Below are 19,557 nucleotides of genomic sequence, written 5' to 3'. Positions count from 1 at the left end.
TGTAGTCAATGTTTTCCTCTTTGTTTTTGTTTTGGGTCTATTTGTTTTGCCCCTTTTCCTTTTTGTGAGTTTTTTTGTTTATTTTTGTAGGTGTTTTGGTTTCCTTGTCGCCATGTTTCATAACTATTGTTTCAAATCTCTGTGGTCATTTGGTGTCTCTTAGTATTTGTTTTGCCCTTTTTCAGTCGTGAGTCTCTTTGTTTGTTTTTGCAGTTATTTTGGTCTCTATAGTTATGTGTGTTTTGTGTCTATACTCTTTTTAAGTTCTGCTTTTCTGTGTAGACATCTCTTGCAGTCATTTTTAATCTCTGTTGTTGATTCTAATTTCTATTGTCATTTATTTTCTTTGTAGTCATTTTGCATGTCGTAGTCTTTTTTCCTCAATATGATCATCTCGCTCTTTCGGTTTGTTATATCTCTTTTTTATAGTCACAATGTGTGGGTGAAGTCAAGGGGAGCCTGTGCCCGATAGGCCTTTTCCGTAATCCATCCCTGGTTTTTATTTTAAATCTTAATCCAAGTTATAATGAACCCCCTCTATCTCTCTTACTCTCCTCTTCTTCTCCTCTCCTATATTCCTGTCCGCTTCCTTTCCATTTATAATGGACAAGCTCTTCAGCTTGAACTGGTGGTTGAACTCAGGCTGTCTTTCATTCAGTATTAATGTCATCAGGAACACTAGTTGGTAGGACAGCTTTTAATAGCTCCAATGGTCTGCAGTGCCTCCCAGTACTTTTACCTCAGGGCCTCCCAAAGGCGACAAGCAGACCACAAACTAAGCATCCACACCAAATCCTTTCCCCCTGTTTCGGTGTTCAGAGTACAGAATACACACCTCTCCAATGTTAGGAATACAACTGCATCATTTTGACAGGAAATACTTGATAATATTTCGACAAAATGATAACTATCTAACAAGATCTGGGTGAGTTCAACCAAATATCTGAATGCAGTTTGATTTAAAATATGTCTGATTAAGGTAAATGCTGTTTTTGATTCATCTGTTAAATTTCCCTTTTATAGATTTTATATTATTCTCTCTTTTCATGTCATTTGAATGCATTTTTATTTACAGATTTCTGAATTTCCTCCACTTTTAGTTTCTGACTGGGTTTATACTTCATATTGTTTTGCTTTAAAGAGTGGTCTTCTTTATGCTAATGTTTCATTATTAACAGATTATTTAAGTGAACATAAGTTAACAAAACTAAGTCAACAATCTCATGATAAGGATCTAGTGAATACTACACCTCGACCTGTTTAATGTAGTACAGGTTAGGGTTGGTGGGTTACATGTGTTTGAAATTTCTGCTCCGTTAACCCACTTCCCACTTGTCAACTCAAGTTTATTTATAGATTGCTTTAAGCTGGCCGTTTTACCACAGAGAGCTTTACAGAAAATCTGACCAAACACGATGATTAAAAAGGGATTTAATAAAAAGGCTATTGAAAGTTAAAGTGTGCATTGGAAGTTGAGAATAAATTAATTTCGATATTAATAACTTTCAGAAACTGAGCCTCACTGTGCTATGTGAAGGCTAACTGGAAGACTTTTCATCAAACATGTAACCCATACATAGGATGCAGCTTAAAGTGTTTTAACAATATGACAAAACACGTTAATAAATACAAGCAATTTGGGTCAACTGTTAAAACCTTTTGACACTCATGCTATGTGTTCGTCATATAATGATACCATGGATGTGAAATAGGCAAGCGAATAAATACAATGAAACAATACAAATAATAAATAAATTAGACGATATTAAAAAACATATTTAAGACTGGAAGACCAGAGGCTAATCCAAAATGTGTTTTCAGCTGTCGTTCAACATTTTGAAGGAGTTTGTCATGCTAACATCTTTTGTCTTTTCCCCCTTCCACAGGTCGAAACGTTTCTTGTCGTTTACCGATAGCTGTCTGGTGAAGAACCACCTGCACCGACCCAACACCGACACCCTGCTGAGACACGCTTTCATCCGGGATCTGGCAAACGAGAGACAAGTGCGCATCATGCTCAAAGATCACCTGGACAGAACCAGAAAGAAAAAAGAGAAAGGTGAGGAGAAATAGTTTAAGCATAACAGATGTGTGAAGAGCTTTAAACAATGGGTGCATAAAGAGAACCGCATACAGCGTTGGAGATGGGGCACCGTTCATTCCTATAAAGTTGCTCAGTGGCAAATGAAGGCAATTTGGCATGACTCTGAAGAGCCAAAATAACCGTATCTGGACCCATAGAGCGTAGGCACTTGCTTTACTCTTAAGCCCCGCCTCCAATCTGCTCTGTCACAGCTGTTCTTGGCTCAGTTAAATGAATGGAAAGGCAAAAAAAACTCTGGATTCGGGTTTTAGCGGATTATACTACTATTAGGCCCTAATCTTTCAAATTTGGGCTATAAAAAGGTTCTGGGTAGTTGACGTACCCCCCCAAAAATTATACGCTGATTTTGACGTCTTTCCCCACGTAATTCAATGGAAGAAGTATTTTTAGGCTTGAAAGGTTGTAGTACCAAAGTTTGGACACTAAGAAAATGTACTTCACTGTCAATGTCAATTTTGTCAGATGTTTTAGTCTTAGTAGTTTTAGTCATCAGATTAGATTTGACGAAACTGTAAGTCCAACCAAAATGTCACCTTGTTTCTTTCTTTCAGTCTGTTGTTTTCATTCTTAACTTTTAATTCAGTTAGTACATTTCTCTGAGTCCTCCTAAATGTGCTGCTTGTGCGTTGCCACTGTAATCCTCAAATTGCAAACGGTACAGAACAAACAGCTACAAAAAACATAAATAAATATTTGTTTCACTTATTTTTAACAAAAAGAGCATGCTATAGTTAAGTACAGATTTTTTTTTGTTGTAGATATAGTGTTTAATGTTGTTGGCTCTCTCGTTTAAGTAATAGGAGAAATATTTGATGGATGGAATGGAGATGGATTAATGTATTAAATATAAAATGGAGTCTGCTATTGAAGTTGCTGTTTTAATTTTACTAGGACCAAAACATGAACTGGGGCCAGATTCTTTTCCTCTGAGTTATTTTATTCACAGCAGCTTCACACAGTTACTTGACTTGATTCCAGTGAGTCAGTAATAACTCAGTTCTTGTATTAACAGCTGAATTATCCATATGATGCACTTTCTGTTGGATGACCGCGTATTAATGATAATGGTCCTGGCCGATGGACAACCTGTGTTGAGATCATTTTATGTCTTATGCCATTTGTGTGTTTGTCAGTGGAGTAAGAAGGTAGCTGTGAGTGAGGTGGGTGTCATTCACTTTATGTCACAGGGTGGTTCGGCATAAATTAATCCACTTTTAAATGTTAAACTACAAAAGGTTCACTCAGTGTAGTGCAGATCTCTCTCTGGAATTCTGGAAACTCCCGGCATTCAACGACTGCAGTCTTGGCTTCACAACGGAAGCTGCAGCAACAGCTGTGATTGCGGTTGCACCGTTTAATATGTCACAAAAACTTAGACCTTGTGAGGGTTTTTTTTGTTGTATTTATTGGCTTTCTACTATTCACTTTTTTAGCATTGAAACAAAGCCCCCAGTTTATTCAATTGGGTTCATTGAGCGGTCTGTAATGATTTCCTATCGCGGACAACAAACGTTGCTAGCTAGCTAACATCAACAACCAGCTCTTCGGGTGAGGTTACAGCCGCCCTGTGAGATTTGACACTTCACCGATGCCATCGACACAAGTATTCAGAGTGTCCAAATTGAGTGACAGCATTATTGTAAAACAAAAACGCACAGGGATTGAGATTGTGGTCCTACATTGTTAGAATTATTTAGGTATGGAGAGCTTATTCCCAGAAAGTCTGGGGCCCTTTTTATAAATTATTTAGATAACTAATGAAACCTTTTACAAATAGGCCACATCCCAGAATACATGTTCCATCGTGTCTCCCTGAGTCCCTGCATTAGCTGGGGTTTCAGGCCACTTGTAGTGGAATAAGAAGTATGAACACACTTTAGCTCAGAGAGTGCACCAGCTGCACTAATGGGCACAGCAGCTGCTTCTCACAGGCTGTTAAATACTCTGCATTTCTGCTCATTTATAGCATGCTGTTCTTGGAAATTATTCATTTAGTTTCTAGTGTTAACTATCTTCTTTTGCATTGATGATACTTTGCCTATTTTGCTAAAGTAAACCGAACCCTTTTAACATCCAAAACTGTCTATTAATACTGCAAAACACTGAAGTCAGAACTTTTCAGGAATCAAATAACTGATTTACCTACTTTTTGAAAGGGGCTCTATACGCTTTTTGGGGTTGTCCCTTTCCTGTAGTGTGTTTTATACAGGTTTTTGTGCATGTAAATGGTCAGCAAAGGATAAATTCCCCAAGTTCCCCCCCTTCCTGAAACGCCTCCATTGGATTCCTTTGTTAACTTCCGTAACATAGTGACATCAATATGTTACACTTCTATTGGCTCACGCTCAAACACATTCTACGTGATAGGCTAAGGCAGCGGTTCCCAAACTTTTTTTGCGGCGCACCCCCTTCTATGTCCCAACCGGGTTGACGCACCCCCCAAAAAAACGCAACAAAAAAAAAACGCAACAAAGCTTTGTTTTATCGCCATATAAAGACTCATTTTTAATCATGCGCAAATAACCAGAACACGCATGACGATAACAACATCAACAAAGTCTCAATATAATGCAACAGAGTTACCTTCCACTTTTAAGAGGATGAGTGACAGACACAGGCTCAGTAACAGAAAGCAATTTTGACATAAATGTTAATATTTTCAGCCGCGTAAAAGAAAAATTGCAGCAATAGTAAATGACCGTGGAGCTAACATCAACATCATCATAACACAGCGGTTATGGAAATTACAACGACAGTACATTGAATTAAATTGCAATTAAGTTACAAACGATCCACAACATTAAAGAGCATGGCCTCAGAAACAGATCAAATAAATAAAAACGAGGATCAATCTGAAACTTTTCAAGGGCTACAATAAAATTACACACGATCCACAACATAAAGAGCATAGGCTCAGAAACATAAAATAGGCCTAAATTAAAAGAGGATAAAAGAGGATCCATCTGGAACTTTTCAAGCGCAGCGCAAAAGTCGCTCAGCGAGAGAGAGAGAGGGAGGGGGGTGGGAGACGGGGGAGGATGTGTGAGTATTCCCAGTAGGCCTATATTTGTAGCAATAATATCAATACCGACAAATACTTACCCATATTAATGCGACGGGTGGGCTTGCATCTTGGCACAAAGCTCTCCGAAGTTTGGCACAATGGAAGACAGTTTAAGCCTCAAATCCTTCTCAACAGCATCCAGTCTTTGCCGATGTTTAGTTTTAACTGCTGCCATAGCAGAGAAACCAGCCTTGCAGAGATAAGTTGTGGCGAAGGGCATCAAAACTCTCAAGGCTTGCTTTGCCAGGACTGTGTATGATGTCAGTGACTCGGTCCAAAAATCCACAAGTGGCTTTCGTTTGAACTGTAACTGCAGCGCTCCATCAGATGGCAGCTCGATCAGCTGCTCCTGCTCATGAAATGACAGCTGTGGGACGGGCAGGGAAACTTCAAATGGATTGCGAATCCAAGCACGAGATGTGTCCATAGGTGGGAAGTGTTTCCGTAGCTGCTCGGCGAGTTGGTTGAGGTGTTCAATTCTGAGACTTTTCACATGCTCACCCAGGTCCACGTCATTTTCCCCCAAGAACTCGTGAAGCGTAGGGAAACACAGGTGTGTGTTCCCACTCACACAACTGGCCCAGAACCGTAGCTTCTTTATCATGGCCTCAATCCTGTCTTGTGTGTTGAACACAGTTACACTGACTCCCTGCAGACTTAGATTGAGTTCATTCAGAGCTGAGAAGATGTCCACTAGATAGGCGAGCCTCTTCAGAAAATCTTCGTCATGCAGACTGGAGGCCAAATGAAACAGATTCTCCTCAAAAAACTGCTGCAGTTCGTGCCGGAGTTCAAAGAGCCTTGTCAGCACTTTGCCGCGGGACAGCCAACGCACCTCTGTGTGCAGCAGCAGTGATTTGTGTTCGCTGCCCATCTCATTACATAACAGTGTGAATATTCTTGAGTTTAGCGGGCGAGCTTTGATGAAGTTCACCAGTTTAACTGCGTCGTTCAGCACTGCAAGTAGATCAGCTGGCATGTTTTTGGCTGCGAGGGCCTCTCTGTGAACACTGCAGTGTAACCAGCTGATGGATGGACAGACTCCTAATATGAGCTATAAGCCTCGTGTGTTTCCCCGTCATTGATTTTGCCCCGTCTGTGCAAATTCCCACACAGCGCTCCCAGTCGATCCCATTGGTCCTCATAAAAACGTCAATTAAATTGAAGATTTCCTTTCCTGTTGTTCTGGTAGCAAGGGGTCGACAGAACAAAAAATCTTCTTGTACCGTTCCTTTAAAAAGGTAACGGACATACACAAGAAGATGGGCCAGATTTGCAACATCTGTAGACTCGTCTACTTGCAGAGAGTAAAACTCACTTTTCTTCACACGGCTGACTAATGTAGCCAGGATGTCTTCAGACATGGCATCAATGCGGCGCGACACAGTGTTATTGGACACAGGAATCATGTCTTTTTTGCCTCTTTCTCTCCAATCATACGCTCCACCATCTCTTTGGCCTCTGGCAAACACACATCTTCGGCAATTGTGTGCGGCAGCCCCTTTCTCCCTACTCTGTAACTGAGCAGATATGAAGCCCGTAATGCGTCTTTCGTAGACCCAACGCATGAATGAAACCGCATTTGTTTTGGGCTTTTCTGCAACTCCTCCAACTTTGTTTTAAAAAATGTGAGGGGCTTTTGATTTATATTGCCATGTTTCGTGTGCAGGTGACGAAGGAGATAAGAAGGCTTCAGACAGCTGTTTGCTAGAACCTCACTGCACACCACGCACTGAGGCTTTGGGCAATCTGTATCGCCGATCCAAGTGAAGCCCAGGCCCAGATAATTTTCATCATATTTTCTTATTTTTTTCCCCGTCTGGTGTTCACCCTCATTACCTCTTTTTTGCCATCTCCTTCCCTCCTCTTCGGTTTCCTCTGGCGCATAATTTTCAGATTCCCGCTCATATTCTTCTCTCGGATTCGTTCCTATTCTCTCTGTCTATGTTGCCTCCAAATCCTCACTCTCTCTTGGTCCCTCTCCTCCTTCATGACTAACAATTTTGTCATGAGACATCCCACTTGACAGTGTCCCTGATTTCAGCCAGTTAATCATATTTGAAAGAATGAATGAAACGAGTTGGCGCGCATATATAGCCTACAGTGAAACGTAGAAGAAGACAGCGGCTGTCTTCTTCTACGTTTCTATCAAAAACTAACAAATTATAGTTTTTTGATTTAAAATAAAAGGGATTACAAAGGAAATGTTTATTGTTCCTGTTTTTTTATTGTAGCCTATGGAAAAATCCCACTTAAAAAACAACACTGTGTAATATTTTTACACCAGACCACCATTACATTTTTCATCTCACGCATCCCTGGTGGCAGCTCGCGCACCCCACCACACTTTGGGAATCCCTGGGCTAAGGGGTGGGACATCTCTAATCGGTCGACGAATCACATCAGAGCCGGTCTGGGCTCTGGTTTCAGACAGAGGGTGAAAGAGGCAGGCAGTATGAGAAAAAAAAGAGCTTTTTGAACATTAAAGCATTGAAACATGTCTCAGAAGAGGCACAGAATACTAAAATGACATAAAATGACCTAACAATTAGCATAATAGGGCCCCTTTAAGATAAATCTTGATCTATACATTTAATAACGATGCTTAAAATGCAGTTGAGACTGGTTGGACTACTTTTTGCCTATTTGAACTTTACCAGTTTTGCCAGTTTTAATTGAGTCGTATACAGAGGAAAGGCGACAGTGAGACGGCCAGACAAAATGAGCAAGAGAATGAAAGATGAACGGAGCCAAAAGGCTGTCCACGGCTGACAAAGAAACAAAAAAGAAATCAGGGAGGGGTGGAGCATTGTATCCCCATCCTGCTCTAAAAGTGAATTACACTCTGGATGATGAGGCGAATATGTGGTGTAAAGCAAACCGAGAGTCAGGGGAGGGGGAGACGAAGACCTCTTTCATTCTCATGTTGATGTTTAAATAAGACAGTTTTTTATTAGGGTTTATTCATCTTCGTGTGGGGAGGGGGTGACAACAGAAACAGAGAGAGAGAGAGAGAGAGAGAGAGAGAGAGAAGCTGAGAGGGGGAGGAAGGAGGAAACAGAATGACCATCTGGTTCTAATCCTCTGTTAGCTTATAAAAACACACTAATGACTGCTAGACTTTCTGCATGTGTTGTGTGTATGAATGCAATGTGTTAAAGACCACACTTGAATGTGTGTGTGTGTGTGCCCCTATGCGTCTCCAGTGTAATGAAAAGCTGGTAGTCTAAGAACATGTGGGAAAAGTCCCTGCTGCTAAACTGTAAAAATACAGTATGGTGCGGACATCATGCAAAAAGGATGTGACTCTTTTACCCAGGAGTGTAGTTTGGCCTTAGCTTGGTCTATGTTTTGGAAGATGATCCACTCCATTAAAAAAAAGAGGCGGCCACTTCTCAGTCAGCAAAAGTAGGCATTAACCCTCAAATTGCTCTTCAGAGTGAGCCAAAACTTTTAAACATGACATCACTGCAACAGAGTTTCCTCCTTTCATTGGAAAAGCTGCATTTGTCTGTCTTCCTGCTACTTTCTGGCTAAAAAATGCACCTTTTAGCATGTTAATGGCAACACATGGCGGGTAGAGTTAATGTTCAAGTTAACCGAGCTACTTTCACACCATATGTTGGCCAAATGCTACGCTAAGCTGGTTGGCCCATCTTCCTGGCCTTTGGAAGACAAGCCCACTGGAACTGGCCTGTGCTGGGATTTTTAGAAACAATTTTCCAATCTACAATCCAAATTTATTAGGTCTAATTAACACTCAAGAACAGTTGTACCTAAACAATAGCTCCATAGCAATGATGTGTGTGGGCAGGGAGCGAGGCTAATTCACATGTGTTATGGGTCCCATGGTAGGAGGCGAAAAAGGAGAGAAAGTTTCTCTAGTGACGGCATTTGAGTCAGAAATGAGATGATACAGCAATGCTGTTGGTGTAACCACTCCGTCCCATATGTCTTCCACTAAACAAGACTCTCATTTACTTTCTTGTTGCCCAAGTTTGCCCACACTGTGCTTTTGTGTGGCTTCGATAATGACTAAATTGCTACTGGCAGCAGATGATGAAGGAGCGAGACAGCAGGCATGGAGAAGTTTCCAATCAAACATTGGACGCTTTAGTGAGCCAGAGAAGCAGAACTAGAATTTGAACAGACCAGAGGACTTCAAGCCAAGCACCACCCATGACCACACCTCTTTTTTGATTGATAGTAAAAAAGCTGTTTGGTGGTTATGTTTTTTTTCCGTGTTGACATACCTAATTTTGAACCGTTCAGATTATTTTTAGCCGATAAAAGGGTGCGTTTGTTAATACTAGTACACTGTGGCAATAGCTGAGCCGTTGTAATCTCGAAACGTTGTTGGAATGTGCCGTTTAATGTTTATGAATGAATGAATATCGCAGAGCATTCACCAATGTGCATTGAATGTGTTAATACAACATTTAGCTAGATTACTAACATATTCTTTAAATGTCAGCTACGGCCTACACTTTTTAAGGCTAGGGGGAAAAAAAGGGGTTGTATATTAATGAAAATGTATTTCTTTGCAAGGATACATTGGATTGTTTTGGTTTTAATAACCTAATATTTAACAAACAAATGACTCTCTTCTTTTCTCTCTCAGAGGGTCCAGAGTATGAATACAGTGGCAGTGACGAAGATGGTGATGAGGTGACAGAGGAGGAAGGAGAACCAAGGTAAAAGCTTTTACACACCGGATATGATTTTTGTTGAAGAAATGAATCACAGGGTGCAGATTTTCACATTTATTTCTATTATTTGCACATTTCTCTGGAAAACTGCACTGCACTACCACTCTGAATTCTGATGTACTGCACATTCTAAGTAATGTGTGATGTTCTTATTGTACTAACTTTTTTCGTTTTTTGTATTTTATTTAAGTTTTCTTAAAATAACTTTTATAAAAGTTCTTTACCTGCTAATTTTGTACACCTTAGTTTCTCATGTTGTTAATTCCATATGTGTAAACCTTCTTTGCAAAAATCCTGATTCTAATCCTGACATTAAGCATACAAAGTAAGTGAATTAGGGTGAACATGCAAAAAGGGATACACAATTGATGGACATTTTATAAAAAATGGCTATATCGATTATTGCAATAAGCAAAATATTACATATAGGCAAAAGTCTCTGAATTGTTTGATTCTGCAGAGAGTTTGGTACCAATCCTCTTAAAAAATCCCACCATGACTACGTTAATATATTTTTCAGTGATAATGTGAAATACGTCGTTATAACAAAGAATATGTTAGTAATAGTAGTCAGTAACCTATTTTATAAATTAGCTTTCTCCTAAAAAAAAACCAATGCCAATTTGTTTCCAAATCGTGCAGCTCTGCATGCAAATAATGTTTCAAAGATTTGGAAAAATAATGTATTGTTACTTTATCATTATCAGTGCTTAATGGAACATTCTGTAGTTATGAATCTCCTCACTTGCAAAGCTAATGAACGACTACAGGACATATCCATGCACAGATGCACTAGCCTCTCTGTCAGTGTCCCTGGACGTCAAACAGCAGATGGCACTAGGAACTGAGCACTCACTCCTCAGACGAGATGTGTGTGTGTGTGTGTGTGTGTGTGTGTGTGTGTGTGTGTGTGTGTGTGTGTGTGTGTGTGTGTGTGTGTGTGTGTGTGTGTGTGTGTGTGTGTGTGTGTGTGTGTGTGTGTGTGTGTGTGTGTGTGTGTGTGTGTGTGTGTGTGTGTGTGTGTGTGTGTGTGTGTGTGTGTGTCAACCATTTAGCATTTTGTTTCCCATCCGTTCTCTAGTGTACTTCATTACATAAGAGGGGCTGCCATTAAGCAAAAACACAGTTTTTTTCCGTCCCTCTGTCCCTCTCTCAGCTCCATAGTGAACGTTCCCGGCGAGTGGACGTTAAGACGGGAGTTCCTCCGCTTACAGACGGAGGATCGTGACGGGGGCAGAGAGGGAGGCCTCGGGGGAGGCGGGGGACAAAGACAACAGGTAGGTCTCCAGTTCATACACAACCTTCTACACATGAATTAATACTTGAATAATATCCAGTACATTATAGGGCATAACTTTTGAAAGCTGTTAGGATTCTTTTTTATTTACATGTGTGTTCATTCTGTTGAAACCCAGTATTTTTTGCAAAGTTGTAGATGAAGATTATGCTATGGTGATATTTGATCCTATTTGTAGAATTCGATTCCATGTTTGAATGTTTCAGACTTGTGCGATCCCAACTGTTTAACAGTACTAAAGTCAAAACGTATTAAAGAATCACATTTATTTTTTCACATTTGTCTTTTATGTATAAACTATATGGATACACATTAGAAAAATAAAAATATCACAGTAGGCAAAGGTGTGAATATGTTTGTTTAAGTTGCTGAATAAAAGAAAAAGGGATACAATATATTTTATGTACAGCATCAATCTGTATTTTTATGTCCTTCAAAAACAGCATTTTCACTCCTGTTAAAAAAAGTTTTGTCTTATTATCCTTTCCGCACGCAGATAAATGCACCTACTTGTTTTAATAGCGGGCGGTCAGTTAGAAATCCAGAAGAATGACTTTTTTTTCCACCACGTACAATTATTACATAATAATCTATGACAGCAGACATTCAAAGTGTCATTGGCGAACCTCTGTATATATATTTTCTAAAACCAAAATTAAACCTTAAATGATTCACAATGAATAATCAAGACTCTAATTGGCGGATTGATCAATATGACGATAATAAATGGTAATTGCAAAAACAGTGGATGTTTGCTTTGTCTCAAATTGGACACTTACCTTATCACACGGCCTGCTTTGTCAACACTTGCAGAATGTTTGTGAAGCATTTTCTTAAATCACTTGAACTGGCTTTTAGCTAGCTAGCAACATTATCATTCGCGATACCAAATCAAAACAGACTTCTAAATTAACTAAATGAAATTAACGGTGACTCGTTCTTTGACACTTTTTGACCATAATGAGTGCACCATCCGGGTACTGCGCTTTGCTAAACTTCACATTGGGACACACCTATGCACTCAAATTGTAATTGTAAGTACAGAAGGACACATATACTGTATAGAGAAAGCACATGTAACAGAGTGTGCTTTCAGCCCAGTTTGGTTTATATATTTTAAACCTTCAATTAAAGAGTGTAAACTACCATCAAGTGTTAAAACAGTTTCATTTTCCAAATTTTATTACATTTATGCTCATTCAACATTTCCTGTCCAGGCACTGCAGCAGCACAGGCAGCAGCTGGCAGAGCAGGAGCGCTACAAGCAGCAGCTGCTGGCCGACCGACAGAAGAGGATCCAACAGCAACACGAGCAGCGGCAAAAGTTAGAGGATGTAAGTGTGGTTTATTCATATATTTTCTTCTGTATTTACTTAAATTCTGAACAAGTTCAGTTCACTCTCAACCTGCTGAGTCACATTGTGACTCTGCTCACTAACTGCTCTTGCAATGCTTACAAGATCTATAGATTTGTGTTCTTCTTTAGATAATTGGTTAAATGAATACAAATAGAAATGACACAAAAAAAACAGAACAATACGTGCCAAAAAATAGTGTACTTGTTTGACAGGGTATTTGGGCCTTTTTGAGGTTAAGAAATGAATAATGAAATGTATCTATATATAATTTTGGAGGAATTTCTTTTAATATCAGAGATTATAAAATGTTACATTTCAAGATTAAAGTCACACATTTCATCGAAAAAACCCTTTGAAGAATGGTCGTGTTTTTATTATCAAGGAACAATCTGACCTCATTTTGAAGTGTGGATCAACATCAAGTATCTTTTACAAATGTACGACTTTGATCCCTAAATCGCCAGAGTGTTGATGTGTTATTTTTGTAAATACTTGAACAATTGTGCATTTTCCAGCAAAAGAGACGGCAGCTGCCAGACTGCCCCTTTCAGTGGGCGGAGCTTCAAGAGGTCTTTCTGGGAGAGGAGTCTGATCTCCAAGACAACAGAATCTTATTGGATGAGAGAAACAGGAGGAGTGACAGGAGACAGGTAAGTGTGTGTGTGTGTGTGTGTGTGTGTGTGTGTGTGTGTGTGTGTGTGTGTGTGTGTGTGTGTGTGTGTGTGTGTGTGTGTGTGTGTGTGTGTGTGTGTGTGTGTGTGTGTGTGTGTGTGTGTGTGTGTGTGTGTCTGTGCATAATTGATGCTGCAGTGATAAACTCCTGAACTTATTTGGCTCAAAAACTCTGAACTCAAGCCCAGGTGATAAAAAAAAAAAAAGTTCTCCTGGACACATTTTGCTAGAAAAAAGTTTTTAAAGGTTAGATCTCATAGTTCATAATTTTCCCTTTTAAAGACAAAACTTTTTGAGAGGGGAAGTTAACTTTTGGACCCGTTTCCATCACCTTAAATCCCATCATAACACAAGGAACAAGAGATTTCTACTCATGTTTTTTTATTACATTTTACATCAAACGGTGGGTGCGGTATGCCGGTGTTCCTCAAATGAAATCTTGAGGAATTAAATCTATATGAGAGACGAGGTTCATATTAAATAAATGATGATTTAACAGCACTTTCAAAAGTCTTCTGTAATTAGCTGTTTCACTTCAATGACTTTGCTATTCAAATATATTTTACATTGTTAGAACTGAATTTATAACACCTTACCATTCTGTGGGAAATATATATCATATCAGCTTTTATGTGAGAAAGTGTTACACAGCGATTGTGTGAGGGTGAAGTGTCTTTGCCAATTCCAGTCCTTCTAAAGTAAGACAGAGAGTCCGCTCTACTATATATGAAATCCCTTTTTTAATTATTAATTTGAACACGTGCGTAATGAATCCATCCCACACACCAGTGATTTTCAATAGGTGCATATTAACACCAAGGAGCAGGTTAGGAACAGTGATTTCTTCATGCAGAAGACACTGTATTCCATTGCTATTAATATCTGTCTAGTTATAGTACGTGTGTGTGTGTGTGTGTGTGTGTGTGTGTGTGTGTGTGTGTGTGTGTGTGTGTGTGTTTGTGTGTGGCAGAGAGCTATCTGTATGTATTACATTCTGATTACACAGATCGCCTCTTAGTCATTAGATTGGGTATGCTTAATGAATCCATCTGATGCTTCATTAGGTTTTAATGCATCTGCATTTAATCATGTCACAGGCTCATGAGTGTGATGTTATGTCTTGTATTTTGTCAAATGCAGAACTTGTCTTGGCGCAGCGGTTCCAATCATTTCACACAATTGATTGATTGGGCACACATTACATCATGCATTTCAGTGTTGTGTCGGTGGTTTAAAGGCCCTGACACATCAAACCACCTTAAAAGAACTAGTAACAACGGGCCTTATGTTGCCTCATCATGGCCTTGGTCATTCAAAAAGGCTGTAGATATAAAAAATGTTGCTATAATAGACAGATTGAATCAAAGCAGCGGATTTTCCAACCACTCCCACTCAGGACATCTTTATTCCAGACATGTCAATGTACAAATATCCAAGTATAAGAACAATGAGATGAAAAGGAAAAAAAGAATGCACTCTTGACTAGAGTAGTTTTTTATCTTTTCCTTGCAACTGATTCACCTCAACCGATCAGCCAATCAATGTTGTGTATTTTGCCGGGAGCCCCCCCCCCCCGATCCTGAAAAGGTGATGACAGCTGGAAACACCACGAAAAAATTGGCGACAGATGTTCATTGACCTCTTCAACTTGATTGATGTCCAAAATCGCCCAAGTGTCAAACCAACACAATTTAGGATAAAGTATAATTCAGTGCCCCCTACAATTCACTTATACACTGCAGTTGTAAATATAGACATAATATAATAGTATTACTTTTGATCAAAAACTAGCCAGTCAACAACATTGCTTAAATTGACAAATATGAAGTGGGTGCACCAAGACAAGACGTAGTATTCCAGCTAATATTACTAGACCCGGTACTGTTGCTCTACCTCCTCCCAGTGGTCTCAACATATGGTCTTAAGCTAGGTAAACACCAAACATCCCCTCCTGAGCCCAGTCCTGGCAGCGAGAAACTGAGCTAAGTGCTAACTACAGTAGTTGACGGCATTACTTTTGCTACAAGTAAAGTTTTCTGTCCATCAAGAAACATCAAAAGACGAAAGTGAGGATTTCAGAGAGAAATCTGAAAATGTGTTCTATTTAAAACATTATGTAGTTCCCGCAAAAGGAACTTAGTGTTGTTTGCCTTACTCCAACCACTCAAGGGAATGTAAGACAAGAAGTGGCCTTGTGCTCTTCCCTTAATCAGTCTTTCTTTTAGGTAGAATTTGACCATGATAGGCCATTTTATAACTCGCATATTTCCATGTTTACAACGTTTCCCAAAAGTCTAAACCTTCCTGTTGCTAATAAGATGTGTGCCATGCTTGGTAAAAAGTGCTTGTTAAGTGCTCACTTGGCAGCATTTACATGAGGTTGTGGGTGTCCGCTACCGTCATTATCATTTGTGTTAATACTAGATTGAGTTATAGCTGCTGTTTTACTTCCATTCCCTTAAGACGCCCAATTAAAACAGGTTAAAGGCAATGGGGCAATCGCTGCTAATAATCTCATCGAGTAACTTGTATCCCACATTTCAATGTAAAAATGCCCAGTTTGGATCGTATTTTCAGGAAATATTCAAAAAGGAGGTCATAATGAAATATTTAGAGTTGAGGGCGTGGGCTAAAAGCTCCGTCCCATCTTGCACACTGAATATTTTAGTTCCCACCTCTCAGGATTCTGCTCAAGACCTTATGTACCCTTAATTAAAGTATGTGTGGCTGTCAGTGTTTTGCCGTTCTTGTGATCATATGTTACTTTCTTGGACGGTCAAAAAATACAATGATGTCAAACGAGATGATCTGAATTTTCATTAAGGTGGAATTAGTTAAATAAAAAAACAATAAAAGTAATTTAACACAACTTACAGACATCTTAAATCAACCGTGTGTGTGTGTGTGTGTGTGTGTGTGTGTGTGTGTGTGTGTGTGTGTGTGTGTGTGTGTGTGTGTGTGTGTGTGTGTGTGTGTGTGTGTGTGTGTGTGTGTGTGTGTGTGTGTGTGTGTGTGTGTGTGTGTGTGTGTGTGTGTGTGTGTGTGTGTGTGTGTGTGTGTGTGTGTGTGTGTGTGTGTGTGTCACAGGAGCAGACAGGCAGACAGCGCAGTGCCGATGTGTCAGAAAGGCCTCTGGACTCCACCGCAGAGCAGGTAACGAACCTTCACTCTTTACTTTTCTTACTACTTGTCATCTATTCCTCTATTTTTCATATGAGGTGGGATTTATTTTTAAACAGTCTGTAGGCGCGTTGACTTTGGCAGCAACACACTTGAATAGGAGTCGGCATTATGAGTGTGTGCACACCTTTCAGGTAGAGGTTGCCTCTTTCTTTCTTTCTTTTTCTCTTCCTCACTCTAAACTTTTTCTATCTGTCTTCTTGCTAATTTTATCTCTTAGTTTTCATATTTGTTTCCTTCTTCTTGACCTTATTGATATTTCTTAATTTATTTTTTATGTCATATCTTGGAAAGTTGCTGATTGTCCCTTTTTTTTGTTACTTTCTCTCTTTCATGACTTCCACGTCTTCAAAATATTTCTCTTATAACAACTGTTTTTTTCATATTCATTCGGAATAAAATGTCTAAAACTGCAAATAGATGATTGCATTCATTAATGAAACGGAGACTAAATCTGCCTGTTTATTTGTTACATTTATGTTGATATTTAATGTTGACCAGCAAATTGCTTACTGCTGATTTGGATCGATAAATGGATAGGGAAATAATAAAATCTATCTTCTTATTTTGGATTAATCATTGAACACAAAAAGAAGAAATGATACCGTGATTATTCACAACCCTATCTCAAAGGAAAAGACTTTAGCACACTGCAGTGGAGCAGGGAAGATTAAAAAAAATGGCTAAGCTATATTATCTTCATATTTCACTCGGGTTGAAACGATGTTTTAAAACACAGTTGGTTTGTGTCGTGCTCTGGAAACCCGGCGCCCTGCTGGGGCTGGGAAAGTTCATCATTTTGAAGTTCTCATTGGAGGAGGCGGTGAAGGATTGGTCTTTTTAATTCCCTGTTAGTGTGGAACTTGAGAGAGACAACAGTGACAGAGTGCGTACTGCAGCAGCATTGCACATCTCAACAAGCTTTAAAGCTGGTGCTTATCACAGCATGCCATCGCTTTTATTTTAAAGCCTCCACTCTTCATCGGTCTCTCTGCTTAGCGTACCTTCTCTCTCCTTCTCTCTGTCTCTTTCTTCCCAGCATGTAATTTATTTCATTTCTCACAACTCCCTTTCACCTCATCTCTCGTCTTTTTGTCTGAAATTCTGAACTCATGAGGGGTTCCACACACACAAAGGCATACCCTTTCTATTCCAACACACTCATTACTCTCTTACATCCCTAATTCCCTCTTCTCTCCTGTCTGACCTTTGTTGTATAATGATGACAGTTGCTCTTGATGTTACTCCATATTCTACTCATGAACTAGAGCAATTCATTTAAACTCAGAAAAATGGAGAAGGAAGATTTTTAGGGGGGGACATTTTTTTCTTATACCCTCTGTAACCCCTCAAGGAAAAATTGATTTTTAGCTTTTTTAATTTATTTAAAATCAGGGGTTATTTTTCCTATACTTAGCTGTATAATTTTCACATCTTAAATGCAATAATTGTAATCAACCCCCGTAAGGTAACAGAGATATTGTTTTTACTTTGGTAAAAACAATATCCCTTTATACTAACCCAGTAGATGGTGTTTCAATGTTTTCTTTGCCAGCAACGCCATATGTTGCTGCTTCAATTGTCACCACATCATAAAATATTTGGAAGTCCTCTATTGCCAGTTTGAATGGAGATGTGGAGGCTCTACATTTTTTTATTAATACTGCTAACATTTTTATGCATAAAGGTTGTAGCCTTCAAAATCATGCGAGCTGTAAATTACATAACTTAATGAAATAACCATATTTATTTAAATATTCACCCATTTTTTAATTTTGTGTCCATCTTTCACTGTTTTTATTATTAATCATTTAGAAATTATTTTTGCTTTAGAGGTAATTTTAAAGGTACATTGCTGATAGAACTATGAAGTGTTTTATATTATAGTGAATAGGCTCAGGGCAGTGGTACCATGGCTTTTAGTTAAACTGAGTTAGTTTGGTATTTTGGTATATGTCTTGTCATTCTCAAGAAACAGCCTTAAATAGCTACTGGTTTCCCCTCTGTAGCAGAAGTCACATGCATTTTAGCTCATGTATTCGGCATGTGGCACTATGGTCATGCCTCAAGCCTCCAGGAAGTGCAATGGGCATTGAAGCCAATTTTTGTATTGGCCAAACCATTGCATTGCAGCTTTTTTGTCACATGATGTCACTGGGCCAGAAACCCCTTTTTCCCCATTGATAGAGAGATGTCTTTAAACTAGGTATTTATATTCAGTTAAATCAACTTCACAGTACAAGCTCTTGCATACCCTAGTTTTAAATCTTTAGGTCCTAAAAGTTTGTAAAATATGTTATTAACCTTATCTTTAGCTATTTTCCCTCCTGTCCTGAACCCTGAAAAGAGTTAGCTTTTTACTTAACTTCTAGGCTTCCTTGTTTCATAAGTGTTTTGGTTAGATGCCTTACATCCTATCGGTGGTTAATAAAAGCTTACAAAATGTTTACGTTTAGTTCTACGACATAATATCCGTCTGTAAATACCCCACTCGATAATTTCTGAAGCTTCTACGTGTCTTAAAAATGGTGGTTGTCAATAAGTGACTGAATGAGACTTCTTCACGTCGAACATTGGCTGGCTTCAGCTTATTTAGAATTCCTTTCTTTGCCTTGTATGGTATTATGCTGCTGCAGCACAGATTTCCCAGTTTGGGATTAATAGAGTTATTCTTATCTTATCTTATTTTATAGTCTAGCATTAGGTATTTACGTTCAGCAATTCAATGTATGCTTCTACTTTCATAAAATGTATTAATGTGTGCAGATCATCCTACTGAACAAAACAATCTCAGTATCATTAATGTGTGTTTGCCGCAGAGCTTATTTTCTGCAAAATGTTTAACTCCAATGGACAAATCCCATTGGATTTAGCTGAGAATGCTAATATCCGGTTCGACTTCCAAAAATACTTTTATGACTGCACCACTCTATAGGCCCAATGGATGCAGAAGATCCAGGGATGATCTGGATATTTTCGGTCTCGATAGTTAGGATATGTTGGCTTTGTGCGACAATGAGCAACTTTCATAGCAATGATCAGGCCCCCGCCTCTAACGCTGTTTTTCCTAGTTCTCTTTAAGCACCTACCATGACGGGAGAACGGAACCGAAAACAAGTGTATCTCTACGTGTAGAGGAACTGAATGGCTTGTTAAAAGTTTTATTTCTGGGT

At 39.1% G+C, this 19,557-nt stretch overlaps 1 protein-coding gene across 6 annotated transcripts in view; it reads left to right on the top strand.

The window, feature by feature from the left end:
* The window catches only part of si:zfos-2326c3.2 (mitogen-activated protein kinase kinase kinase kinase 4), an 80,087-nt gene that overhangs the window by 27,822 nt on the left and 32,708 nt on the right, over positions 1-19,557 (top strand). For 2 of the 6 annotated variants that reach the window (XM_063875788.1, XM_063875786.1), the window contains exons 10-15: positions 1,887-2,059; positions 9,790-9,862; positions 11,034-11,154; positions 12,392-12,508; positions 13,048-13,182; positions 16,298-16,357. In XM_063875788.1, the coding sequence (XP_063731858.1) occupies positions 1,887-2,059; positions 9,790-9,862; positions 11,034-11,154; positions 12,392-12,508; positions 13,048-13,182; positions 16,298-16,357 (679 nt within the window). Of the gene's footprint in view, positions 1-1,886; positions 2,060-9,789; positions 9,863-11,033; positions 11,155-12,391; positions 12,509-13,047; positions 13,183-14,174; positions 14,302-16,291; positions 16,358-19,557 lie in introns of those variants that run through there. The other 4 variants (XM_063875787.1, XM_063875785.1, XM_063875789.1 and 1 more) reach the window with 3 other exon arrangements.

The sequence above is a fragment of the Eleginops maclovinus genome, chromosome 23 (genome assembly GCF_036324505.1).
Source record: "Eleginops maclovinus isolate JMC-PN-2008 ecotype Puerto Natales chromosome 23, JC_Emac_rtc_rv5, whole genome shotgun sequence".
Lineage (NCBI taxonomy): Eukaryota > Metazoa > Chordata > Actinopteri > Perciformes > Eleginopidae > Eleginops > Eleginops maclovinus.
Note: the sequence above shows the minus strand (reverse complement) of the source record. Positions and strands in the feature narration are given on the sequence as shown.